The 22219-nt window shown below is 30.0% G+C and overlaps 3 protein-coding genes across 3 annotated transcripts; all 3 read left to right on the top strand.

The window, feature by feature from the left end:
- The first annotated feature begins 2646 nt into the window (after positions 1 to 2646).
- Positions 2647 to 3429, top strand: LOC129284532 (uncharacterized). The gene has a single exon (XM_054920043.1). The coding sequence runs from the start codon at positions 2773 to 2775 to the stop codon at positions 3205 to 3207; it is 435 nt and encodes a 144-aa protein (XP_054776018.1). The 5' UTR covers positions 2647 to 2772; the 3' UTR covers positions 3208 to 3429.
- A 5357-nt stretch (positions 3430 to 8786) lies between these two features.
- Positions 8787 to 11377, top strand: LOC129321414 (protein PIN-LIKES 2-like). The gene is given in 3 exon segments (XM_054967174.1): positions 8787 to 9014; positions 9561 to 10349; positions 10352 to 11377. Coding segments are annotated over 2 exon segments (1353 nt in total). The 5' UTR covers positions 8787 to 9014; positions 9561 to 9599; the 3' UTR covers positions 10955 to 11377.
- Positions 11378 to 19224: 7847 nt separating this feature from the next.
- Positions 19225 to 20780, top strand: LOC129321600 (probable ribose-5-phosphate isomerase 2). Its single transcript, XM_054967434.1, has one exon. The coding sequence runs from the start codon at positions 19554 to 19556 to the stop codon at positions 20367 to 20369; it is 816 nt and encodes a 271-aa protein (XP_054823409.1). The 5' UTR covers positions 19225 to 19553; the 3' UTR covers positions 20370 to 20780.
- Positions 20781 to 22219: the final 1439 nt, after the last annotated feature.

Below are 22219 nucleotides of genomic sequence, written 5' to 3'. Positions count from 1 at the left end.
ACTTATTCAATAAGTTAACTAATATTAATTCATTTATTCCAGTAAAATTTGGAAATTAAATGACAATGAGGGACGTGTTTGTTCGGTGACGCGTAGGAACATGAAAGCATGGGGGTGGCGTCAAAATTACTTGGAATTTGGAAAGCATATGATTAACACAAATCGTACACTCAATCTGAAGCTTTGGAGATTGAACTAAGCTGACGAATATGTTGAAATTTTCTGGCTATGTGCAAAGTTCTAAGAAACTTGATATAGGAGGCTCCATATTATATAATATCTATCCTATATTACCAAAATATGATCCCTTTTCAATGTAATGTAACGGATATATATTCATGCATACTTTAAGGTTCATATGTATTTTAGAAAAGGCAGAGTAAATTATGGATTTTCAATATATATATATATTGTGAGAAAATAGTAAAAAAAAACTAATCGAGGTTAGTACAATCTATACAGTGATGTAGTAGTTCATGAATGGTTATTTTGAATTCTCAAACCAATCATCATATAAAGTTATCTTTGGTGGATAATCCATAAATTGTATTGTTTATGAGTTTCAATATTTTAGCCTAATTACTAAAAAAATTCATTATATGCTACTTCTTTTAAAATACTTTAGAAAAATTAATCATTTGATTCTTATAGTTTTGACCTAATTGTAACTAAATCCATTAACTTTAACTTGTTATAACTCAAGTTTCTGAAGTTTTAACTCAGTTGTAAATCAATACCTGAACTTTACCTCTTGAAATTTAGTTTTTAAGTGTCAATCCTCTTAAATATTGATCGCTATATTTTAAAAAATAAAATTATAAATATTAAAATATAAGGACCAATATTTAAGAGGTTAAAACTTTAGGAATCAAATTGTAACAAGTAAAATTTATAGACTAATTTACAATTGAGTCAAAATTTCAGGAACTGAGTGATAACAAGTTAAAATTTAAGGACCGAGTTACAATTAAATGAAAATTAAAAAAATAAATGATTAATTTCCTCTAGTTTTTCATTTAGCTAAATTTCAATCTCACCGAAAATCCCTTGAAGAGCATCATATTTCTTTTAGTAAAAATTCACTGCAAGACTTAGGCATCTAATTTTTAAAAAATAAATAATATTTTAGTAATTGAACAGTAAATTTTACTTTAATTTCCTAGATTCTACGATAAAATTTCATATTTCTTTGGATACATGCATCATGCAATTATGCTGTTTAGAGACTACTCTTCAGTGAGATTCTGCCCCCAACAAAACCGTTAAATATTTTATATGAAGAAATAAAAATAGAGTATCAGTCAAACTAATAATTTAAAATTAAATATGGTAGTGTAAATATTTAAATGTGTGAATGGGTGAGATGAAGAGGATCTGATTAATATTAATAATTTAGTATTATAAATTAGCGCCGTCCTCTGTCAGGTAAGGCCTACCTTGTCGGCAACGCTTGCCCGCGCCTGACCGCCACTTCCTTCTGGGCAATGTTCTCGTCCTACGCAATCGACCCTGCCATTTTACAACCATCGCCGTTTCGACGTGGATAATTTCATGGTCTCTCTATATTTTGTGCCTTCTTTTATATCACTCTCATCATTTTAGCTTTAAGTGCATGGTTTACTTTTGCAAAAAAAAAAAAAAAATCTTTGTTTAATTCGTCTCCCTTATATTCTATAAAGAGACAAAAGAATGTCGGTAAAATTTATTTTTGTTTCAAATTAATCAAATTATAGTTTCTAAAATTAAAAGTATTCAGAGATCACCTGAACATTTTTAAATTAAAACACTTCAGAAAAATCCTATTTCACCTTTTTGATTACTTACCTGCGATATGATAATCACATGAAATAAAGACATAGTAAGAAAATTAAAAAATAAATTAAAAATAAATACGACAAATATATACATTATAATTACAATACTTTGCTAACATAATTATTCAATTGAGTCAGATTCAAATATTGTCAGATTCAATTAAGGGTGTATCTATCAAAAATATTTTTGACATTTATACTGACTCAAACTTTCAACTTTGTGTTTAAGCTTCATAATCTCTTCAATTAGAATAGATTATTGATATTATATAATTACAATATTAATATATTAGAGCATTGTGAATACTGGAGCCCTGTCAAGAGAAATTATGATTTAGAGTAATGTTCTGTTGGGAGAAATAATCACACTTAATATTTAACCGTACATTAAGTAAGATTATTTTTAACTAAAAATGCTTATAAGTAATTAAAAAGGAATAATGTTCGATTCATAAGAGCAATGATGAGTGGTAACAACATATAAAAATATTATATCATAGACATTTGGTTCCATGAATAGAAAAAGTTGAATTAATTTATGTTAAAGTTTTCACATAATAACAATCTTCCGTAGATTCATCCCGTGATATCGTGAACCTTGCCGCATGTAATTACTACTAGAGATTCTGGAAGCCACACGTCACTTTCTAGCGTTGACAAATGGCTTGTTCTCAGGCATCACGCAAAACAAACACGCTTTTGCCACATTGCTTGGCTTTTTCTCCAATATGCTTTAGCCTCTCACATGCCCTTATTTTTATTTTATTATTTTTATTTACTTTCTTCTCTAACAGACAACGGCCTCTTTCTCCCATACAAATCCTATAAATTTGTGTCATCCTCTTAACACAAATCTCATCCAATCCTTCTCATATAAACCCTACATATCCCGAAAATTTCAACAATTCTTAGAATTCGAAATCCTAATTCTTTGATCCAAAACTGAATTCTCATCAAAATGCAATCCATTTCCCTGAATTCTCCCTCATTTCTCTCGATTCTGGATTCGAATTCGAGGCCGACCCTGAATCGTCGGAGAACCAGCGTGCAGGCATGGAAGAGAGAGGCGGCAGATCAGAATTTTGGCGGGAGAATGGTGGACGAGAACATGATCGTTCTGAGGAAGAGAATCCACGAGATGAAGATGATTGAGAAGAACTACGAGCCGCCGGCGGATTGGATGGACTGGGAGAAGCGTTACTACACAATCTATGACTCCATGATTTGCGATGCACTCGGAGTGTTGCAGACACAGTTGATGAACACGAGGCCGAGCTTGGCCCTGGGCATGATTGCCTTGCTTGCGATGAGCGTGCCTACTTCATCGGCTTTTCTTTTGTACCATTTGGTGGAGCTGTGTAAGCTGATTTTGGGAGGGATTCATCTTTCTTAATTAGCTTTTGGTTAATCATTTAATCATTGGGCTTATGGAGAAAAGCTGTGTATAGAGTGAAAGAAATATCAATTTCAGTTTTTTTCTTTTATGGTTCATCTGATCTGGGGGTATTTTTTGGTTATACCCAGAATGGCAGAATCTATACAAGTTTGTGATATATACAGAGCATTCATTGTTGTGACTGATCAGCCAATTTCAACTTTCTTTAAGTTGTTCTTCTCTCTCTCTCTCTCTCTCTCTCTCTCTCTCTCTCTCTCTCTCGTGTGTGTCTTGCCTGAATCAACTGTGGATCACCGAACAATTGATCGTTCAAATTTTTTTCCCCACAAGTAACTGCTACAAGTCCATGTAATGAGCTGTGTTTTAAATCATTTGTCAAGCCGTGCTCGTATAATGTACTCTGTTTCTTTTGAATAGTTTCACTGTGATTGTGGATAAATCTGCTAGGCCATTGGATCTCTCGGTTTTTTCAAAGGAGAAGAAAGAAAAGGAGGACGCAGAATCTACTAGTCAAGTAGGTTTGACACTCATTAGTCTAAGAACATGCTCCCTCCAAAAGGGCAAAAATATAGGGTTGGAGTAGTTCTTCTTATGGTTTTTTTTTTTTTTTTCCAATTACACACCTCCTTCATTTATTATTTCTTTTAAAAAATTGTGTCATAACTTCAATTTTTTTTAAATATAAGATAAAAAATCTTTAAATCCAATCAGTCCAAATCTCATTAATGCTATATTTGGCAAAAGAAAAAAGTGAGGGAAAAACAGCATTTTGTTCTGCTTGGCTGTGGAAAGAAAAATGGAGAGAGAAGAAGAGTGGGAGAAAAATAATATATGGCATCCATATGTTTTTATCTTTAATTTTTTTTTTCCAGATATGGGGAGATTTTGAAGAGTATATTAAAAATATCATTTTTTTTTATTACTGCCTCTTACTTCTCTTTATTTTTATTATAATATTTGTAGTGTAGTTATATTTGATCATCAAATTTTATTAAACAAGCAATATATTTAATTTTTAGACTAATTAAACAAATACTAATTCTAAGTTTTTAAGTTAATTTTCAGTTAAGTACTTTATATTTGGTTGAAGTGCATATAAAAACAATCTTTTTTCCTTCTAGTTTTATCTCGCTCAACCTAGTGTAATGGGAGAAAAGTGTATCCTTCCTATTTTCTTTTTCTTTCATTTTCTTTTTTTTTATTTTCTCTGCAAGCCAAGCACATCATAAGGTTAAAGAGTAGAGCAAAGACGGTCCAAATTTAATATTAAGTTTTTTAATAATTTTTATAATTTTTATTTTTTTGTAAATATAATTTTAAAAATACCTAGAAATTCATTTTAGGAATCATTTTATTTTAAATAAAAAAAATAACAGGTCCAGATTAATTTGCCCTCAATTAGTGATGCTCATCAAGGGAATGAGCACCGAATGCAGACTCATATATCTGTGTGTGTGTGTGATAAATCCAGTTTTTTTATAGTGTAATGAATACCAAAGAGATATGGGCCTGTTTAGTCACTTTCATTGGGCCTCTTTTATCACTATCTATCAATAATGAAGAATGAACAAATTTGATCTTCTCAAACTTAAAAAAAAAAAAACAAAGAGGCATTGGCCTGTTTGACAATTTATTTTGGGTAATATGGCCTGTTTGATAATTGATATTGTGTTGTTATTGCCCTCATTTTAGTTATTAATAAATTTTTTTAATAATTAAATTTTTTGTGTGGGACTTCAATACAATTCTCCCTTAAAAATTGTAAAACATTTTGAGTTTTTTAATATATAATTTATGATTTTTTTTTTCAAAAATACTCTTAATTAGAGATGTAATTAATAAAACTTTTAATTCATTTATAATTAATGAGGTAAACATGAAAATATTGTGTAATTTTAAAGATAATTAATTAATTAATTAAGAGGTTTAATTTGGTTAAAGGTGTTCTATAATACTGAATGAAGGGTTGAAAATAGATTTTTGCTTTGAAAAACAAAAAAATTAAAAATATATTTGGAAATATGTTTTTTGTTATTTGTTCCAAAACAAAAAAAATTTAAAAAATAAGAACATCTTTGTTATATTTTGTTAGTTTCTATTCTATAAAATTAGAAAAAAAACAAAAAATATCATATTTTCATTAATAATAATTATATTAATAAATTAAATTATGTTTCTGCTTTCATTTCATGATGTAAGATATATTTTTCAGGATAATGATTCAAACAAATTTTTTAATTTGTTTTCAAAACTTATTCTAAAAAATTGTGCTACAAAATTATTTTTAAAATATTTTTTTATATTAAGACAAAAGATAGATAACTGAAATGTGCAGGAAAAGGCTACCAAGCTGAAATTTCCCCAAAAAACAAAAAGTCACCGAGCTGAAGCATTATAGAAAGGCCAAAGAGAGAAACTAAATACAAAGTAAAAGAAATTCTCCTAAATAACTTGAATATGATGTTTGAAATTTATATAAGATACTTTTAGATAAATTCTTATATACCAATAAAGTTCATTAAGTATATTTTTAACCTTACTTTTTTAAGATAAAAATGTAAACTTTCAAAAGATGTCCTTTGTTTAATACTTCATTGATGAAATAATATTGAAAAAAGAGAATATATAAAAAAAATAATATTATAAAAGTATTATTAATGAAATTTTATTTTTATTAAAGTGTCTTATATTTTGAAATGTTGAATATTCTCTAAAAATATCTTTTAATTTGAGACTAAGGGAGTATTATCTATGAGTGTTATTGATTGTCATGGCAAACCTAAGAAAAAGCATGTTGAGCAAATCTTAAACATATGAAAATGAAGAGAAAATGAGACGAATCTTAAGTTTGTTTCCTTGAGAATCGACGCAGAATCAAATAATTCCTGTATTTCCGCCTACCATGTGATGATGCCATGATGGCTTTGTGGAGGATTTTATTTGGATCGCTTGTCTTGTTTTGCTACCATTGTCTGCGTTGTGTCATGTGTGGTTTGTCTTTGTCCTTCTGTTGCAGGTTTGTCATTTTATACTTTTATTTTAATATGTTTTTAGCCCACCAGAAGGTAAGGAGAATTAAGGCTCGGATGAGACCAATGAAATTTAATTCAGTCGATAAAAATTTTATTTATAACTCACTTGTGCATGAAATCAAATATTATTATCCACGTAAAAATATTATTAATGGGTGACCAATAAATATATCTGTAAATATTTTTTTAATTTGTAGGCATGCACTAGTTTTAACTAAGCTATGAGGAGGTAACGCACCTAAATTTCAAATGTTATATTAAAAAAAAGAAAACTCAAATGAGTGATTGCTTTTACTTTGTTCAAAAAGCAATATACGCGGGTAAGTTGGAACTGGAAGTCTAATTATGTTTGTGCGGAACTCAGGAAGTAGAACCTTGAAAATTTATGGCCTGTTTGGTTGTTTTTTTCTTGTTTTTTTTTTTAAAATTATTTGTAATATAGTTTTGAAAATTGTTCTTCAAAACAAAATAAAAAATTTCATTGATTATATTAATTTAAAAATATTTTTAAAATTAAAAACCAGTTTGATCTTCCAATATTAATAATAGTGACTTATGATAATAATTGATAAAATTAATTATAACCTTTAACAATGAAGTGTAATGTGTGCTAAAAATAAATAAATAAAACAGAAATAAATTGAAAATGATTTATTTTTTATTTTAAAAAACAAAAGAGTAAATAATTAAATTATTTCCTAAACTTTAGATCTAGTAATACTATAGATTCTAAACTATTTATTATAATAATTATTTTTTAACTTTTGAAAAACAGTGTAATTACCCTTTGTTATTAACAAAACTTAATTTTGATTGTTAATTGATCAGAAAATAATAGAAAATGACCAAAAAAAATTGATCCTTTTTCTATTTTTTTGGATTTTTGTTGTAACTTTTAAATCATTTATTATACTTTTGTGCATTTTTTACAATTTTGATATCTATTTTATCATTTTATATCAATTAATAGTCAAAATTAACTTTTATTAATATCATGAAGAAAATTAAACCATTTTAAAAATTTGAGAAAATAATTTGTACAATAAATTTATAGTTCTACTATACCAAAAGTTTAAGGGGAGTAATTTACTCATTTACTCAAATAAAAAACACAGCTTTAAAAAAGTTAAATTCAAAACACTGATATAAACGGATTTTTTAAACTTTTTTATTTTCAGAGACACAACTGATTTTAAAAATAGAAATCAAACAGGCTCAAGTATTTTGTATTCATTTCTCCCATTATTAATATTAATGTTATGGAACATTCACGGGAAGCGAGACTTCTTTTTCCAAACCAAAAAAAAAGAAGAAGAAGAAGTACAATTAACACTTTAATCACAACAAATTCAACACTTTCCATCAATACATAAATTGTCAACAATACGGGAATTGCTAAGCTTAATAACAAATAATCCAACCTTGGCGTTTAGCAGCATTTTCAGTAAAAGAAAAGTAATGCACTTATTTTCAATAACATTATAGTACCAACTAAACCGAATTTTGGATACTAATATCTAACTAATCACACTTACTGGTTGAGGTCATTATCACCACACGTATGTATTGGACACTAATTTGTTGCCACCTACATATATATTTTCTTTGTTTTCCCTCTGAGTTTATATGAGTTGGACTTCTACATTGTTCTTTCTTTCTTTTCTTTTCTTTTTTGGGTACATAACTTCTACATTGTTCTTTGAAAATTAAAAATGTACATGTTTGATGCTTATGAGTTTTTGTTTTATTTTGTTACTTTTTTATTTGAACAAACAAAACAAAACAAAATTCATGCCACGCTAGACTTCTTTAAAAAAAATAGTGATGAAAATAAAATTTAATTATATATGTCCTTTTTAAGGATGTAAATCTTTCAAGCAGTGGATTTTGTTTTAGTGATATTAGAGTTATCTCTAAAACTAATGGGTATGAGTTCAAATCTATTAACTTATTAAAAATATTATATTTTTTTTGCATATGTAATCATCCATTTTTACAAAAAGTACTGATATATTAAATAGTTTTAAAAGAACAATAAAATAGTAGGAGATCTCACGCAAATTTTATGTTATGGTCATTCAATACTGTAGAATACTAATGACTGTATTTTTAATTTTTAATATCAAATAATAGTAATTCAAAATAGTTGTGCTTAACGACAAGAACTTAATATTATATAAGACTTATCTGTTTTTTAAAATGTTATCTGTTGTTTTAAATAAAATTTGAGGAAAATATTTGCAAGGGTTCAGTTGCAATCTGGACTGTCCTAATTTACTATTATTACTTTCATATTTTATTGTATAATTATTAAAATATAAAATATAAAATTACAATTTTTATAAATTAACAATTTATAAAAATTGTAAAAAATAATATTAAATTGTACTATTTAAATTTAATTTATATTATTTAAAGTAATAATAAAATAAATGTATTAAAATTTTATAATTTTTTATAAAAAATAAAAATAAAAATAAATTTTATAAAATCCGCACCGTTCGATGATGGCCAAAACTGAATCCAATTTGCAAGCCATCATTGTCTTCAGTCTCTCGGATGTCAATATCCTAATGAAGCTTGAGCTGACTGCATATTAGATCGCTGTATTTGGCTGATGAGATTAATCAGATACTCTTTTTTGCTCAAGCTTATCAATAATTTCGTGATCCTCTTCTCCACTGGTTGAAGCTTGAAGAACTTGAAAGATTCTACTTCACCAATCTTCAGTCCCAGAGCGTGACGAGTTTTCTTCACCTGTTAATTTAGTTTGTAAGTTCCCTTAATTCTTCAGCACCTTGCCTGCAATTGCTTCCTTTTGGTGAATCATTTTATCACGGCTCTGGACGCAGTCTTCATATCATACTTATCGTTCGTGTTCGATTTGGTCCAAGCTTATCAACAATTTCGTGAATCCTTTTCTCCGTTAGCCGAGGCCAACTAGACAAATTTTTCTTTTACTATTCTTCAAAGGGGTTTTAGTTTTCTTCGTCTGCTGATTTTAAGATTGTAACTTTCTCTGTTTCTTCTGCACCTTACTTATAATCTGCTTAACCTTGTCGTTGAGCAATAACCACTCTTTCCATTTGATTTGTTTTAAGATTCTGGTCACAGTCTTGAGGTCTTGTCTTTACTTCAATGATTTTGGCTAAGAGATTTGGTGGTTAATACGATTAAGGTATTGTCGTATATGAACTATTGAAACCCATTTTGCTTTCTTATGGATCTTGTTTTGTGTGACAGTTGTTATAATTTGAATCGATTTTCGTATAAGGGGCTTGCACATTCACTTATGTATTACTATGTGAACTATTGCAGAGGGGAGTTCTATTCTTTGTCTTAAAGTGCTTAAGAAAAATGTCAGGAGTTGTGGCTGGCTTGCAAGTAAATGAGATGAAGTCTAGTGGGGAAGATCTTCAGACTGCTATAGTTCCATTGTTGAAAATTCTCTCCCTAACGGTCATAGGACTGCTCCTTGCAAACCCTAAACTGCAAATCATCCCCAGAGCAACATTTAAACTCCTCAGTAAACTTGTATTTGCTCTGTTCTTACCATGCCTAATCTTTACTGAACTTGGTGAAAGCATTACCCTCCAAAACTTTGTGGATTGGTGGTTTATTCCTGTAAACGTGCTTGTGAGCACTGCTCTTGGTTGCATGCTGGGGTTCTTAGTGGTGGTAATATGTCGTCCACCTCCTCAATTTAACCGATTTACCATTATAATGACTGGATTTGGAAACACTGGAAATCTCCCTCTTGCTGTACTTGGTTCTGTCTGCCATACTTCAAATAATCCATTTGGAACTAATTGCCACTCAAGAGGGGTTGCTTATGTCTCTTTTTCTCAATGGGTTGCTGTAATTCTAGTTTACACTCTTGTTTATCACATGATGGAGCCTCCTATGGAATATTATGAGCTTGTTGAGGAAGAGGCTGAAATTGAGGAAATACGCCCGCTTAACGATATCAGTAGGCCGCTCCTTGTAGAAGCTGAGTGGCCTGGGATTGAAGATAAAGAGACAGAACATTCCAAGACACCCTTTATTGCCAGGATCTTTAAGAGCATTTCAGGAGCTTCCGCAACCACTATACCTGATCTTGAAATTCCCCGGAAAGCAGTGGGAACAGTCCTCGGTCCATCAGGTGTTTGGCTGAGCCTAGAGTTGTTAGGAGGATCAGAGTTGTTGCTGAACAAACTCCAATTCAGCACATACTTCAACCCCCGACAATTGCCTCTCTATTAGCTATCATCATCGGCTCAGTGCCTCACCTGAAAGCATTTGTCTTCGAAAAGGATGCTCCCCTATCTTTCTTCAAGGACAGCTTGGAAATTTTAGGTGGTGCCATGGTGCCTTCTGTGATGCTTGTTCTCGGGGGAATGCTTGCTGAGGGCCCAAATGAGTCTACACTTGGACTTAGAACTACAATTGGTATTATTGTGGCTAGACTCCTTGTGCTTCCTATTATGGGAATTGGAATTGTGGCATTGTCTAATAAACTGAATTTCCTGGTTGCAAATGATGCCATGTTTAGATTTGTCCTTCTGTTACAATACACTACACCGAGTGCCATTTTACTGGGAGCAATAGCCAGCTTGAGGGGTTATGCAGTTAGTGAAGCTTCAGCGATTCTCTTCTGGCAACATGTGTTTGCCCTCTTCTCTCTTTCCTTGTACATCATCATCTACTTCAGAATACTTCCATTCATCTGATGCTGCTGCATATTTTGCTACCTCTTGACTGAGGAGGAACAGTTTGCACATTATCGCAATTGCATCATCCTTTGGAGTATAAGGCTTAATTCAAGTTGAGTTGTTTCCTGGTCTGTGCTGCAATTGTAAGTGTGATGGATGGAAATGGTGTTCCTCCTATGAATTTCAGCTTCTAAGGTCAATGATGTTTTCCTTTTGAAAGATGGATTTGTCAAACAATTTGCTGTATTTTCTTCTGGTCCCAGAGTGAGGGGTAATGAATTAGCTCAGATTTTAAGTTGTTTATAGGTCAACTTTCTTTTTTATGTTGCCCTTTTCTCTTTTATGTTGTCTTCTTAATCATTGAAAGTGTGAAATGAATACTTTATTATGGTTTGTGCTGAGAACCTCTGTTGCTGAGCTGCAAAGTTTGGTTTCTTCTCATGTACCGAGCTTCACTTAGTTCATTGTGTCCAAAGTATATTGTTTTAACTCTTAAAGGGGGATACGTTACAATTTGCAGATATATGAGAGCCAAAAAAAAAAATCTTGAAGTCCTCACCATGGGATATTATTATGACGGTCTGGTTTTCTGAAGGAAATTGAATACATTCTTAGGTATGTAACTTTTCATAGTTTTGCTTATTTTAGCTACTCAATAAATGTTTCACCTTGATGATGATTCTGTCTCGATGGGTTTATGTTTTCTGCATGAGAGAAAGAAAGGAAATTGAACAGTTTCATGACAGGTGAGAAAATATGCACCATTGCTGCTTATACTTAATTTCTTTCTTTCTTTTTTAAATAAGATAATTATTATTTTTGTCTTTGTGGGGATTCTTGATAATCGTCTACCATCTGACTTTAGTGCATAATAAGACCAAGCGAATCGCATAACATATCTTTAAGATCTCCAATCCAAGATATTATTGAATAGAATAGCTTGTTTTTGGTGAATTCCCTTCTCATGAAAGCAAAGTTCCTGTTTCTTAATAGCACTAGACCTGGATGAACCTAAGATGAATTGCACAGTTCACAACTTATAATCTTGGGTCAAAGTTTATTATATATGAATTTGGTTGTTTTGGACAAAACTTTTGTGCAGTTCCTTGGATTCTTGGGAGCCTGCTTTAATAAATCACAACATGTGGATCCTAAATCGACTACTGCAAAGTTCAGAGTTCCTTGTTTTGTTTTGTCTTCTTTTCTGTTGGACGAGATTCTTTTATGTTTGTTTGGTTATTATATATATGTATGTATGTATGTATGTGGGAAAAAAAAAAAAGTTGCGATGATGGTGTTTCTCTGTCACGAATGAGGAGGACTGATTAATTAAATAAAGTTGTCTTCTTTTCTGTTGGACGAGATTCTTTTATGTTTGTTTGGTTATTATAGTATGTATGTATGTATGTATGTATGTATGTATGTGGAAAAAAAAAAAAGTTGCGATGATGGTGTTTCTCTGTCACGAATGAGGAGGACTGATTAATTAAATTTAGAGGTATTATCTTTAGAAAAGCCGAGAACAGAGCGTTACTCTATTTACTTGCAAGGCCTAAATTAGAGTGATACTGAACTATTTATCTGTAATTTACAAGCACTTTAATGGATGCAACGGCTAGAAAATATGTTGTGATCATGATACATTGAATCAGGGGAAAATTATGTTCTTTCATGATTTAGATAAGAAGGCGAGTATTACATATGTGAATTTTAGTGATGCTCAATTGCTCATGCTATCAAAACTGGCTTGTTGCTCAGTTGAGTTTGATGCTGATCTATCCTTACCAATTACTCTCTCAATTTTTATATATAAAAAAAAAAACTATATCACATAGTATAAGAAAGTTGATTAATCATAATAATTATGTTTGAAAATAAAAAATTAGATTAAAATGCTCTATATTAATTAATATAAGTATACATTAATTATTTTTTGTTAATGTAAATCATGAGGGGCGATTTAGAAAATGTGTAATAAATATTTATTAAAATAAGTGATTTTGTTTATATAAAAAAATAAATAAAAAGTAATAGTTTCTCTTTTAAATAGAGACAGAGTAGTAATATAGATCTTTTTTAATTAATTATATTAAACTCTAACTAATTTGAATAAATTCAAACGGGATTTTATTTCATTATTTCTTCAAATTTTCCATGTAGATGCATGAGATTATATTATGGATAAACATAATTTTTGGTCCTTATATTTTACCTGTATTTTGCTTTTGGTCCTTATGTTTTTTTTTCGGTATTTTAGATCTTATATTTTTATTTTTCATTATTTTGAATCCTTAACAAGGTCTTTATACTTTGCTCATAGAGGAAATGAAAATAATAAAAAATAAAAATATAAAGATTTAAAATATCAAAAAAATATAAAAATTAAAAACAAAACATAAGTAAAGTATAAAAATTAAAAATTATATTTATCCTTATAGTATTGAAAACTGTGTCAATCTGAAAAGTTAAACTAATAAACTGTTAAATTAATATTTTAATCAATTTAATAAATATTTTATTTATAATTAATATGATCAGGATCAATTATAATTATTTTAACAGTTAACAGTTAGAATTGACATTTTGATTAATTTAATGAAAAGTAGTTCCTTGCATAAGGCAACGCACTCACTTCCAAATCCCTTGAGATTGAGGTAAAAAAATTCCAAATCCCAATTCCCTAAGGGCCTAGGCTTTGTTTCGACGACTGCACCGCATTAAGGGACCGACAAGGCGACAAGGATGGCCTACCCAATGTGCATGCGACTAAAATAAACTTTATGTACATTGTTCACTGCATTCATATGTTATTTTATAAATTAGAGATAAGGACACGTTTTACAGATAGTGACTTCTATTATTTATATTTTATGAATAATAATTCTTATTATTAAATTTATATATCATGTTAATGATTAATTTTATTTTAAATTACAACAAATATAAAATATAATTTATTTATAAACCTAAATCTAATGATAAAAGATATCTTAATTTTTTTATATCTTTCATGGTTGTGAATTATGTTTAATTTAATTTAATTTAATTTAAAAGACCTTGATTATAAGACTATGAATTACTGAAAAATACTTTTGTCTTTTTTTAATGAAGAGCGATACAAAGCCTTGGGAGGGAAGGAAAGGGGTTAACCCGTAAGAGTTACCCGTTTGTAATTAAACACAGCCTCAGGAGGTTTATGCATTGTGGATGGTAGAGGAGTTATTCACGTCAAGCCTGACAGGCTACTGCTAGCTTAAATTAATTCGCAAAATTTTAAGATCAAATTTAAAAATTTTAAAAATTTTATCTATTTCAGACTTATTTGAAACAATCTGACTAAGTCTGAATCCAAATAAATTTAACTTGGATATTCAAATTCTTTTATATTATTAATAAAATAAAATTTATCTTCACTTAATACACACAAACTCTCTTTCCAACTCTTAGTTTGAACAATTCACACTTCTAAATGAAGTTTTAATGTTCTAATATTGTTTATTTTGAATACTTTTCCAAAGTATTAAGGAAAAAAAAACACAAGCCTGAGTTAGATTATTTTACATGCTTTTATTTTTATTCATTCAATACTTGGTCTCACTTTAATAAGAAAAAGAAAAAAATGTAATATAGTGTTTTGTTGCTTGAACAATTTCAATTTTAAGATAAAAATTGAAATTGATTAAAAAGACACAATAAAAAATAATATAAACAATATGGGTATTCAGACCAATCCGAATAAGCCTGAGGTGTTAGGGCTACATTTACCTATATAGGCTTTTTTTGTATATTTAGATATTTTAACTTAATTCAAATAAATTCGGCCTGAATTAACACACCTGTAGAATTACCGCCCTAGTGAAGGCTGAAGGGGATACTCTCTAGGTTAAAAATATAAGACATTTTTTTTAAAATTAGATGTTAAAAAATATAAATAATTTTAGTTTTTTAATTTGTAATTAACAAATTTTTTTCAGACATTTTACCTTTAAGTAAGATATCCTATTAAATAAAAAAAATGAAAAAGAGACATTAATGACAATTAACTATTTTATTAGGGAATGCAATTCAATTAATAATTCTTGATATTTTTTAATAGAGAAAGTATCTAATAATCATCTCTATTTTTTATCTAAAAAAATTTAGATAAGTTGGATCCCGAAAGCTCACTAGGGTCAAGGCATCCAAGCGAGTCAAAGAATGCTTATAAGTTATAAACATACTGATGGAATATGAGATAATGGTTAATTAAAATAATTATGATTTATTTAAGATATTATGATTATTCATTAGAGATATACAAATAAGGATATTTATTCATTAGAATTAAGATTTATTATTTTATTTTATTATTATCTTAGATATCAACATATTTAAGATTTGAATTAGATTTAAAATTTAGGTTTGAATTTAAATTATTATTATTCTTATATCTCTATAAATAGAGTTAGATTTTTCATTTATATTCAGCTTTTGATTATTTTTAAATAAAAATTTTTTAGAGTTTCAACCTTCTCTCTCTCCTTCTTCTCTTTTCCTTCTCCCCACCTCTTCATCCTCTCTTTACTCCCTCTCTCCTTTACGTTTTCTATCATATACTTATAAATTACCTATTAACAAGATCTTCTCATCTACAATGAGATTTTAACTTACAACTTTATAAGTTATAGGTTAAATATTTATTAATTAGATCAATTTTTGTTAGTTTTGAATTTTGGCAATGGTCTCTTTAACTATATTGTGAGCCTCTTTCACTAACAAATCAGCCTAATCATTTATATTTGTGCTGCTATAATCAAACTCAGCTTCTCTTCGGCGGTCCATATTGTAAAGGTTTTTATTTTTATTTTCTTAAAATAAAAAATTACAAAATTGTAAAAAATTTTTAAATAAATTTGTTCATTTTCATCACTAATCTGAACCATACAAATTTAATCTTGATAATCTTATTTAATATTAAATTTTTTAATAATGTTTATAAATTGATTATGTAGATATAGCATGGAAAGTTTAGTTTTAAAATTTTTAACTTATAATTTCTTTAAAAAATATTTTTTGAAAAGTACATGTTATAATATTTTTTATTTTTTAATATTATATTTACCAGAACAAAAATTATAAAAAAATTAATATTAAAATAGACCATTCAAATTAAATTTATATTATTCATATTAGTAATGAACAAATTTATTAAATTTATTTAAAAATTTTGATAAAAATAAGATATAAATATAAATAGAAACAGAAAAACAAAAAAAAATCTTTAAATTTAAACCGTGCCAATTTAATCTGGACGGTGTATCTCAGCGGACGCATAGAGGATGGATTGCGTATCGGACAGAAGCTAAGTTCGCTATAATCATATGATATCCCTCTCTCTCTGTTTTTTTTTTTTTTTTTTTTCAAATGAGAGTCATGTGACATCTCTTAATCAGCACAATTATGAAATGTTAATCATGAGACTAGTGGCGTCGACCGTGGAGGAGGCAATGAATTGAATCCGTTGACTTCCAATATGCCTCCGGACGAGACAATCGTGTTCCCAAAGCAAACACGCAACGCACGGTCTTCCCCATACCCATTTCATCTCAAACTAATCTCTTTGTGTTTGTGATGAAGATGAAACCAAATGAGGCTTAAAAGTCTATGAAAAATCCCAATACTACACAACTCTTTTCATGCTGTTCACGTGGCACGACGCAGCGCTTGACTGCGTTTCCCAAAGATTCACAATTAGCCTTTTGCTTTACTTATTTTACATATTCTTGGGTATAATTTGGTATCCAAAGTGTAAAATAATTTCAAAAAAAGGTTTAATTTAATATATTTCTCCAATATTATCCTTTCATTATTATATTCTTTCTTTATTAGAGGAAAGGTATTTTATAAAATTTTTATTTTTATTTTTAAAAAATAAGGTGATATTGATCCAATCATGTATTGACTATCATTTCACTACAATTAAAATGGTGAGTATAAGATAATGTTTAAAGTTTTTTTTTGTTTTTTTATTTTTTATGAAGGTTTAAAGTTTTCAAGGTTAAATAGGCAATTCACAATGCTGTGCTCAGGAAAACAAATACCCACGAACAACTGCTTGCATTTAGACTACCAATTAATGGGGATTATGAAAACACCTTCAGAGTGTACATCTTCATGGGTTACGACATCAATTACCCTCCCACATATGTGATTTGATTTTCCTACATTTTCCTTTTTCAATTATTAGGCTTTTGTCTCCTCTCATAATAAAAAAAAATCATCATTCAAACAATTTAAATGATTTGTATTTAATTTATTCAGAATTTGATTGGATGACTATAATTCATGTAAGATAATTATGTATCTCATGAAGAGTAGAAAATGCAAAATATATACTCCTTCTATTAAAAAATATATGATATTTTTTGAGGAGTTGGATGTTTAAAAAAGTAAGACGTTTTTAGTTTTTTGAGATGTAATCATTGTCTTTTTTTTAAAAGTGACTCTATTAATAAATGACTTCATATTTATCGTAAGGTATTTAATAGGGGTAAATATGAAAATATAAATTAGTTTAAAAATAAGTAACTACTTTATTGAGGGTGAGATTCTGTTAAAAATGCCGTATATTTTTAAACAAAAATAATATCTATATATATTACTTATTATTCTTATTATTAATTGAAAATAAAAAATATTATTAATTCTGTTTTTCAACTCCAGGATAGTTCAATCCTCAAAATAGTTTTGGTAGTTTTTTAATGTTTAACTTAATTTTTATAATTTTTTACTCAAATAACTCAAATATTATTATACTCTCTATGCTCAATATTATAAGGCTTTTTTTTTTTTAATCCAGTTACACCTTCCATGAGTTACAATCTGTTTGGGTTTTGTAATTTTCAAAACAGTTTTTTATTTTCAAAAACAAAGAAAAAATAAAAAAACTTGTTTGGATGAGTTTTTTTAATTTAACTATTTTCAAAATTGTTCTCATTTTTTGTTCTAAAAAAATAGAAATATTTAAAATTTATTTTTTTATTTTCAAAATACATTACATTTAATTATTAAAAACTATAGTTACCTTAATCAATAATTATTATAAGCCATCATTATTAACAATTGGTGACTACATTATCGATTGATTTTTTACTTTTAAAATTATTTTTAAATTAGTACAACCAAGTAAATTTTCCTTTTGTTTTGTTTTGGAAAATAATTTCAAAAAATGCATTGCAAAACAATTTTTTAAAAAAATAAAAATAAAAATCAAATAGGCTATTAGTTAACTGACTTTAAATTATACTTTTTTCATATATATCTTTATTTAATATGATATTTCAATTAGAAAATTTTAATTACACCCTTAATTAAAAGATGTTTTTGGGAAAACCCTATTAATTACACATGGACAAACTTAAAATGATTTGTATTTTTTAATAAAAGGAGTAATTCTTTACTTCAATAAACTATATATTGTAACAAACTATAGTTCAAGAACTAAACCAAGGATTACAAGCAAGTTTAAGAATAAAAAATTATATTTCTCTAAATAAAATATATTCTTATATTACCAATAGGTATTTTCTTATTTTAATTTGTAAATAACCATATTTAAAGCATAATTAAGTATTAATTATGGACACTTTTTTTAATGACAATTTAATCCTTTGTTCATTATGTTGTTCTCCTTTCGTTTTTATATATAACAGAAAAAAATTATATCACACAGTTTAAAAAAATTGATTAATCATAATAATGTATGAAAATAAAAAAGTTAAATTAAATATTTTATGTTAATTAGTATAAGCATACATTCATTATTTTTTATTAATTTAAATTATAAGAGATGTTTTAGAAAATATATAATAAATATTTATTAAAATAAGTGATTGTATTTATATAAAAAATAAATAAAAATAATAGATACTATAAATAAAAATGGAGGGAGTAATTTGTGAGGGAGTAGCACCAATCACTAATCAGTTAAAATTAAATTTATTACGTGTACTGTTGAATACTTGAACTTTGAAAAAATTGTTAGCCAAAAAGGAACATTGATAATATTAATTTTGGATTTTAAATTAATAAAGGTATTAATTGACATTAACGTCGGGCAGCTGTGGGATCTTGTTCTTTCGCCGAATCTCCCCTTCCCAGTCCACCACGCGAAATGAGCCAATCATCTTCGATGTGGTCTTCGAGTCCAACCAAACCAACTTTATTTCTTATCTTCCACCATCCCAAATCCCTCTTCCCTTCCCTATATAAGGCCAACCCCGCACCTGGCAAACCCGCCACCACTCCACTCTAACCCTATCGTCCTTTTTCCTCTTTCATTACCACACATTTTCTATTATCATGAAATGAAGCCATTATCCTAGCCCCTTCTTCCGCCATATCTCCTAGATTTTTTCTTTCCTGATATCAATAACTTTGCACTTTTTCTGTTATCTGGGTTTTGTTTTTTCTTTCGTTCTCTTTTAAACCCACCATTGAATTCTTGAATCTGCTGCTTTATCCTATACGTTATTGCCTTGGTTTGATTCCATCTCAAGTTTTATTGGCTGATTCGGTTTCTGGATTTTGAAAGTTTTGCCCTTTGATTCTTATTTAATTCTCTGAAGGGGCTAGAAAGATGGCTATTCCTTATCCCCATTTCATTTCGTCTGAGAAAGCAGCGATGGAGGCGGGTCTTTTGGTGCCTTCGTCACCATCGTCGTCCCTATCTCCTCCTCCTGTGATTTTAACGCAGGACGATTTGAAGAAAATCGCCGCCTACAAAGCCGTGGAGTACGTCGAATCCGGCATGGTTCTGGGTTTGGGAACTGGGTCCACGGCGAAGCACGCAGTGGACCGAATCGGCGAACTTTTGCGTCAAGGCAAGCTCAAGAACATTATAGGAATACCCACGTCGAAGAAGACCCACGAGCAGGCGGTTTCGTTGGGGATTCCGTTGTCAGATCTCGATTCACACCCAACCTTGGATCTAGCGATTGACGGTGCAGATGAGGTCGATCCGTTTTTGAACCTAGTGAAAGGGCGAGGTGGGTCGCTTCTTAGAGAGAAAATGGTAGAGGGTGCTTGTAAGAAGTTCATTGTGATTGTGGATGAGTCCAAGTTGGTGAAGTATGTGGGAGGTAGTGGACTAGCTATGCCTGTTGAGATTATACCCTTTTGTTGGAAATTCACTGCTGCCAGGCTGCAAAAATTGTTTGAGGAGTCAGGTTGTGTTGCCAAGTTGAGGACTATTGGAGAGAAAGATGAACCATTTGTAACTGACAATGGAAATTACATAGTAGACTTGTACTTTAAGAAGAGTATTGGGGATCTGAAGGTTGCCAGCGATGCAATTCTGCAGCTTGCTGGCGTTGTGGAGCATGGAATGTTTCTGGACATGGCCACTACAGTCATTATTGCAGGTGAACTTGGGATAACCATTAAAAATAAATAGCCGAGTTCAGAATCCGATGGTAGTTTGATTGATTGAAGTTGACATGGCCATCTAACATTAATAGCTAGTGTAGTACTGGAGATTGTTGTTGTTAAGTGAATGAGGAGAGGTGGCCTTTTCGTAAAAGGCAATCAAGTCTCCTATATCCTAGTATTTGTGGATACAGCGGATGAAGAGAGTGCCTTCTTAAAATTTGTCATTCTTTTGATAGAATTTAAGCAAGCAGAGAGAAAATTGAGATGTGCTGTGCTGGATTATTAGTCTCCTGTAACAGCTTTGATGTGGCTGTTAATATAAAGTGGCCTCCTTATTTAATTCAAGCATAGATATTGTTCTTGATCTGGCTTAGATTTTGCTTCTTTTTCTGCTTAGTGGTTGTCATTGAAATTTGCCATTGCTGCTTACTAGTAACCATCTACTTGCCTAGCCAGTTTCAATCTCGAACAATTTCTATGCTTAATCAGAAAAGCCTATTCCAGCAACTTTCCATTTCCCCCTAATCATACAGTTTGTGTGATTCTAAAATCAGCGCTAACTTCAAATACATCGTTAGACCAATTGGTTCTATTGCTGGCTATAATGCATGTATTAAGGTGAAATACCCGAAACTCTGTGTTCCCCCTTCCTCCTATATTTTTGTAAAACCAATTGAATACAATATTTTCAAGAAAGTCTTTCACTCACTCTTCCTCTTGAGATAATGTCTTGATGCGTTTGGTACAAAGTAAAGGTACAGAGTCATTATCTATCATCAACAATGCCGTTTTTCTTTTCTTTCCATTATGTGTACCCAATGTGATTTTTCCTGTAGATACCTGAGGTAGCTTTAGTGACACATTCCATCTTGAACATTTGGAAACTAAAGTGCTTTCTTGTCTCTGAAAAGAGCTGTAGAGCTACCAAACCACAAAGCAATAGCAATACGTCTGGTGGTTAGTGGGATCCTTGTGGAAATTTTGCATGTGGGGCTGGATTGCTCCAAATTAGTGTTTAGGTTGTGGATGGCTGCAATTGTTGCTTCAAAGGCAACAAGACTTGAAACCTCCTTCTTTTCTTCACAGTTTAGTTGGCAGGTTCCTCAGCCATTCCTTGTCCTCTGACCTGGTTTTTCCGATTTGCAATGCATTGTACATCATATGGAAGACCCACCAATTTATATTGTAGAGAAGACTGCATGAATGGTATCATATTTGGGAAAGACATCATGGATACATGAGTCTCAGACTTCTGTAATTCTTGCTATGGTAGGTGTCTTGTCTTCTCATTTTCATATCTATCTAACTTTTCTGGGAATGCAAGGTATCTTGGCTGACGGAATTTGGTCATGTTTAATATCTCCACTTTCCTGGATGAGTTTTAGGATTATTTTTTGGGTGAGAACTAAAACTCATCCGTAGAGATGAAAATATTAAAATATATCTTATCACTTAGTTAAGTTTCTTGGATTCCTGATGACTGACTTGCTTCCAGGCTGTCCCTTGTCTTCAGGCATATGCTTCTTAATTTCGTTAAAATCTTTAAAACTTGGATTTTTTCCTGTCCATTTGTTGTTGGATATGATGCTACAGTACGGTGTTCTGTATATTTGTCCATTCCTGTAATTAGATTCTCTAAATTTTGCAAGCATGTCAAGCTGCTTCATTTGTAATATGCGAAATGCTATTTCTTTCACGGAAGCCAAACAAAGCCGTCTTATGTTATGGATATCTTGAGGCCATATAGTAAAGATCGCATTGATTTGATACCTTGGGTTTTGGCAAGCTCTATCATTGGACTATGGCTTCCAGGCTTTTCTGTGTAGAATTGCAGTATATTCTTGAACCTACCAAGAGAGGAAGGCGTATTGATGG

The sequence above is a fragment of the Prosopis cineraria genome, unplaced genomic scaffold (assembly GCF_029017545.1).
Source record: "Prosopis cineraria cultivar Desert tree isolate PC_DT_omini unplaced genomic scaffold, ASM2901754v1 PC10, whole genome shotgun sequence".
Classification (NCBI taxonomy): Eukaryota; Viridiplantae; Streptophyta; class Magnoliopsida; order Fabales; family Fabaceae; genus Prosopis; species Prosopis cineraria.
Note: the sequence above shows the minus strand (reverse complement) of the source record. Positions and strands in the feature narration are given on the sequence as shown.

Bases quoted from the DNA above. Each gene is read 5' to 3' on its own strand.
- LOC129321600 (XM_054967434.1), top strand. From the start codon at position 19,554: ATGGCTATTCCTTATCCCCATTTCATTTCGTCTGAGAAAGCAGCGATG.
- LOC129284532 (XM_054920043.1), top strand. From the start codon at position 2,773: ATGCAATCCATTTCCCTGAATTCTCCCTCATTTCTCTCGATTCTGGAT.